The 6,005-nt window shown below is 36.4% G+C and overlaps 1 protein-coding gene across 1 annotated transcript in view; it reads left to right on the top strand.

Moving 5' to 3' along the window:
• The first annotated feature begins 852 nt into the window (after nt 1-852).
• The window catches only part of slc44a5b (solute carrier family 44 member 5b), a 41,071-nt gene continuing 35,918 nt past the window's right edge, over nt 853-6,005 (top strand). The window contains exon 1 of the mRNA XM_051117411.1: nt 853-1,039. Within this exon, the coding sequence (XP_050973368.1) occupies nt 1,003-1,039 (37 nt within the window). The 5' untranslated portion in view covers nt 853-1,002. The remainder of the gene's footprint in view (nt 1,040-6,005) is intronic.

Below are 6,005 nucleotides of genomic sequence, written 5' to 3'. Positions count from 1 at the left end.
GTTTCAGATAATGATGAGGATTGAAAACCTCTGGCACGTTTATCAATTTTCATTAGCATCTCTTACAACACATTACTGCCATCAGGTGGTGAAATGCAAACATTGGCAGCCACAGAAATTAATAACTTGCATTTCCATAATTTGTGGTTGATTTAACTTTTCGGTATTATTTATTTATTTTATTTCGCGAGATGAGACATGTTAAAATGACATACATTATATAAATTATTTTATATATTTCCAATATTAAATGTAGTAGTCCTAGAATGACACAATGCAACCAAATCTACTGTGGTGATACCATAGTGTCAGAAAGTAGTATTGTACCTCGAAACCATGATATTTTTATTGTATAGAAAACCATTTTTTTTATTAGTGTGTAAAGTATAATATAAAGTCATGTAACTATTTATAGCAGGCTAACTTTATATTTAAGTTACCCATTCCGTACACACCCAGTTGTTAGTTTGTTTGGGGGGAAATGTATTTTGTACTTCTCCACTAACATATAAACATTTACTAATGGTTACATGGTTTATATTTGTGGTTTCCACAAGGCCATACTGTACATAAATACTCACAGACTACTGTGTCTAGGCATGAGGGAATTTGAAAACACTAGAACATTGTTTTCGCTGATTATCTTCGTCCTCGTGTGTCCACTGAAGTGTTTTTCCTGTGCCTGCCTGTGAGATTTCTTCTATTTTCCCCACAAGTACTACGATAAGTCCCGCCTCCTGAAGTTGGATTGGCTGTTAGGAGCTGATGGCAGTCAGCGATTGGATAATCGACACGTCACTCATAGAACGGACCGCCTCTGTGTGCGCAGTGTCTCACACTGCTGATGGCGCTGTAAACACAGTGACGCGGTGTTGCGTAGCCCAGCAAATCGCGGATTCGCGTTGTGTATGTGGACGAACGCGATAGACGCTTTTCACGTTCACAGCTTCATATGCAATCACATAAACAAAAGACACACGAGGACTGCTCGTCGGAGGTGCAATGGCAAGGAAAAGTGCAATCCCCCCTTCATACTATGGTAAGCAGCTTGTGAATCGCGTAAAATCAAGTTTTTGCAGTAAGACCATTGACAAAGGGAACTGACCCAGCGGTGCTGGTGTCAACCTGATTCATGTAAGTGTTTGGCTGTTTTCTAGCGCAGTAAATATTTCAAAGACCTCAATGCAGCACAGTAGCTCTGCTGATATGTTTTCATCCTGATTTGAGTTACTTTGATTTTGCAAAACTGGATGAAGTGCACACAATGCGCAGATGCGGATTCGGTGTCTTTGTAATTCGGAGAGGATTTAATTGTTATGTCATAGAAGTTAACTGGAAAGCGGCCAATAAGAGCAAGAATCGAAATAGTAGAAAACATATATGGTGTTTATTGCGCAAGCTGTTTCATATTAAGAGGGTTTTGTGTCTTTGTCCCGTGTTAAACCTCATTTAACGGTACTGTTACAGTACACAAACAGCCTGTGCGGACAGACCATAGAAGAACTGTTTGCTACTTACTGTTTACATAATAGTTTAAACTATTAAGTTTTTACAGATGCGCTCGACATGTTTATTTATTTGTTTGTTAATTGTGGAATGTACGCATAATTATAGGATTATTTTAACAGCAATCTAATTTAACGATTTAAATGTTCGATGTCGAAGGCAGGTAGATTCTGATTTATGTCAGTGTTTTTATGGTTCATCAGCTAGAAAAAAAAATAGTTCTAATAGTATAAAATATCATTCTAACAAACCACCAACATCCTACATTTGTTTAAACTGCATCCAAGATTGTGTTGTTTTAAAACAGAAAAAAGGTGAGAAGATCGACCAAAGCGGCAACAGTTACTAAGCAAACTTAAAGGGATAGTTCACCCAAAAATAAAAATGACCCCGTGATTTACTCACCCTCAAGTCATCCTAGATGTATATGGCGTTGCTCTTTCAGATAAAAACAATCAGAGTTATATTAATAAATGTTCTGGCTCTTCTGAGATTTATAATGGAAGTGAATGGGTGTTGAGATTTTGAAGTCCAATAAAGTGCATCCATCCATCATAAAAAAGTACTTCACACAGCTCTGGGGGTTGGTACAGGCCTTTTGAAGCTAATCAAAGCGTTTGTGTAAGAAAAATATCCATATTTAAAACTTTATAAACTGTAATCTCTAGCTTCCGCTAACTGTCGTTTGCGTGTTCATGAGAGAGTGGCATCGGATGACGTAGGACGTATGCATAGTGTAAGCCCTGGTGAGAATATGCTAGTCTCACAAGAACCAAGTTTTGTTTACAGCAAAGGAAACCAATCTCTTACTGGTTTATATCAAAGCCTCCAAAATTTTTTCTTTACAAATCCATGAAAACGCTCCACTGTGCTTCCACTTTCAACATTTCTTTTGTGAACACACATACGACAGTTTACATATTTATAAATATGGATATTTTTCTTACACAAATGCATCAACTCACTTCAGAAGGCCTTTATTAACCTTCCAGAGCCATGTGAAGTACTTTTTATGATGGAAGGGTGCACTTTATTGGACTTCAAAATCTTAACAGCCATTCACTACCATTATAAATCTTGGAAGACCCAGGACATTTTTTTTTTAATATAACTCTGATTGTATTTGTCTGAAAGAAGAAGGTGGTATACAGCTAGGATAACTTGAGGGTGAGTAAATCAAGGTGTCATTTTCATTTTGGGGTGAACTGTCCCTTTAATGCTTGCAGTTCGATAGGTGTCAAGTAGTCCAGAACCACTGTACTATACAGATTATGAAAAGTCAGTTAAATGTAGACCAGATTTAAATGTAGTCAGTCTGGAACAGAATGTTGAGAACTTTTTAGAACGTTGGGAATGCAGTCAGTCTGCTTCACATTCCTTGGTAGTCATCAGAGACCTTTTACATTGTTCTGGAAACCAATCGTTCACAATCCCTCATGAGCAGGAGCAGAGCACTCACAGACCCCTCTAGCCATTTAACACAACTACACTAAATATTTTTCAGAGGCAATCTGTCTAATTATATCACGTAACCATGCCAAAGGGATGCATCTGGTACGCCTACGTACCCACAGCCATTCAGTATTATAACACAAATAGAGTTGTAATTATTATCATGTGATATAGTGCATCTGAATCTCTATTTTTACAGCCTAGATGGCTCACCATGGCAGTGCTGTTGGAGTGTCAAAGAACGGCGTTTTCTTTGTCACGTAAATAGTGCAGGGAGCAGCTGTTTCTCTGTCTCGCTCGGGCAGGGTCGAGCTCTTTGGCCTTTGCCTCATGTATTGTTAAGTTCCCACGAGCCACCTGTCAATCACAACTATTCTCGGCTAGAATTGGGAAATAGTCTGTGGAGACATACCCAAATCTAGAAAGAAAGCTGTCGGATATGATGTGCAAGCATATGGTTGTTTCAAGGTAGCTTGAGGTTTTTTTTTGTCAGAGCATCTGACAATCTGGCGTCTGGTTCCTTGTCAAATTTAAAACAGATTTTGGTATGTTTTTGTTGTTGGTGGTGTGCTTGTCTGGCTGATATCATGGCAGTGGGAGTACTGTACTGAGATGATTCACAAAGGAAGTGGTCGGTAATTGCAGTTCATTTGAAGTGGAACTGTGAGGTTTCAAATGTCTGGAGGAGTGGAGCTTTTGAATCGGGGTGGAGCTTGTTCCGATCTGTGTTTGGGTCGGCTGTTCTGTCTGATTTAGCATTTCAAATGCAATCCAGAACTGCTGCTGAGAGAGAAGGTACATGAAAGTGAGAGATGCAGACTCTCTAGAATAAATTAAAGAGATTAGGATCTCTCTGCAACACTGCGCCAATATGATCTCCTTTTCTCTTAAAGGGATAGTTCACTCAAAAATAAAAATTCTGTCATCATTTACTCATCTTTTACTGACTTAGTCATTTCCTTTTTTTATTCATTGAAATAGTTGTTCCTTTGAATCAGTGCTTTTATTAGTATAATGTAGCCTAACCATATACAGTTGAGGTCAAAAGCTTACATACACCTTGCAGAATGTTAATTATTTTACTAAAATAAGAGGGATCATACAAAATGCATGTTATTTTTTATTTAGTACCGACCTGAATAAGGTAACATAAAAGATGTTTATATATAGTCCACAAGAGAAAATATTAGTTGAATTTATAAAAATGACCCCGTTCAAAAGTTTACATACGCTTGATTCTTAATACTGTGTTATTGCCTGAATGATCCACAGCTTTTTTTTGTTTTATGATAGTTGTTTATGAGTCCCTTGTTTGTCCTAAACAGTTAAACTGGCTGCTGTTCTTCAGAAAAATTCTACAGGTCCAACAAATACCCTTTCCAACAATGACTGTATGATTTTGAGATCCATCTTTTCACACTAAGGACAATTGAGGGACTTAAATGCAATAATTACAGAAGGTTCAAACGCTCACTGATGCCCCAGAAGGAAACATGACTCATTAAGAGCCGGGGGGGGGGGGGGTCTCTTAATGAGTCATGTTTCCTTCCGGGGCATCAGTGAGTATAATGTAAACATATTTATATAAACATATTTAACATATTTTGTTAAATATGTTTTGTTAACATATTTAACAAAATATGTTAAATGTACCCTTCTGAAGGATTTTTCAAGGAACCCATGAACAACTATCACTAAACAAAAAGAAGCTGTGGATCATTCAGGTAACAACACAGTATTAGTATCAAGCATATGTAAACTTTGAAACTGTGTGATTTTAATAAATTCAACTATTATTTTTCCTTGTGGACTATATATAAACCTCTTTTATGTGAAATATCTTATTTAGGTCAGTACTAAATAAAAAATAACATGCATTTTGTATGCTCCCTCTTATTTTGGTCAAATAATTAACATTTTGCAGATTCTGGAAGGTTTATGTAAAGTTTTGAACTCAACTATATGTACAAAAAGGCCACGCAAAAAAAGAAAACACACACAGACACACCATGAATGTACACTGCAAAAAAGATTGTAATTTGACTGAAAATGTTACAGTAAAAACTGTAGTTAATGGTTGGTTTGATTTAGTACCCTTATATGAGGAAAAACTGCAATAGATTATTCTTTACATTTAATGTAATTTTACCATAAAATGTTACATGTACAGTTTGTGGAAGTGAGAAAAGAACCAGTTATCTACCAGTCATAATTTACAGTAAAAAACATAAATTGACATTCCCAGAATTTTGTGTCACATTTGATGGTATTTAATTTAAATAATTGTTTCTTATAGTTTTTTAAATCAGTTATCTATATTGGGATTTGTTACAACTCCTGTTGTTTAATTTGTGAGTTTTTTTAAATACCATGATTTTTATAGATTTTTTAAAAACATTTATGCAGCATGGAAGCCTGTTATTAGTTATTATAATAAGAAAGCAATAACTGAACCCAAACCCATCCAATCCCCCTTCTTTTTTTCTATTTCTTTCTCTCTTTCTTTCTTTCTTGACCATGACTTTTTTTTTACAGTGTATCATAAAAGTAGTCCATATGACTTGTACGTTATTTTCCAAGACTTCTAAAGCAATACGATAGCTTTGTGTGAGCAGCTGACTGAATTTTTTTGTCAGAATTCTCATTTGCCATAGCTGGATAGTACTAGTCTTCAGATTCTCCTTATAGGCTTTCAAACCATGAGGAATACCATTTTAGCTCCATTTATGATGTTCTTATTTCCCTGTCTTCTGATAAATCAATTGTACTTGAATTATAGCCAGAATATTTTGCCAACAAAAGAAAGTTCTGGTTTAAAAGACTGAGAAAATTCATCTTTCAAGCTCTCGACAAAAAGCAGAGAAGCTGAATTGCACTGGGTTCCCGGCCCGATGCGGATGTAAATTTTACAAAGCCTCCCTCTGGACGTGGAAGGATCTTGTTAACGGTTCCTCAACAGGACGATCCACCCTTAAGGACCGAAAGGAAATTACACTGCTGCTTCAGAGCTTGCTGCAAGAGGTACATTAAAGATGCCTGGAATTATG

Source organism: Labeo rohita, chromosome 8 (genome assembly GCF_022985175.1).
Source record: "Labeo rohita strain BAU-BD-2019 chromosome 8, IGBB_LRoh.1.0, whole genome shotgun sequence".
Taxonomy (NCBI): Eukaryota; Metazoa; Chordata; class Actinopteri; order Cypriniformes; family Cyprinidae; genus Labeo; species Labeo rohita.
The sequence above is the reverse complement of the archived record's forward strand: the minus strand, read 5'-3'. Positions and strand labels throughout refer to the sequence as shown.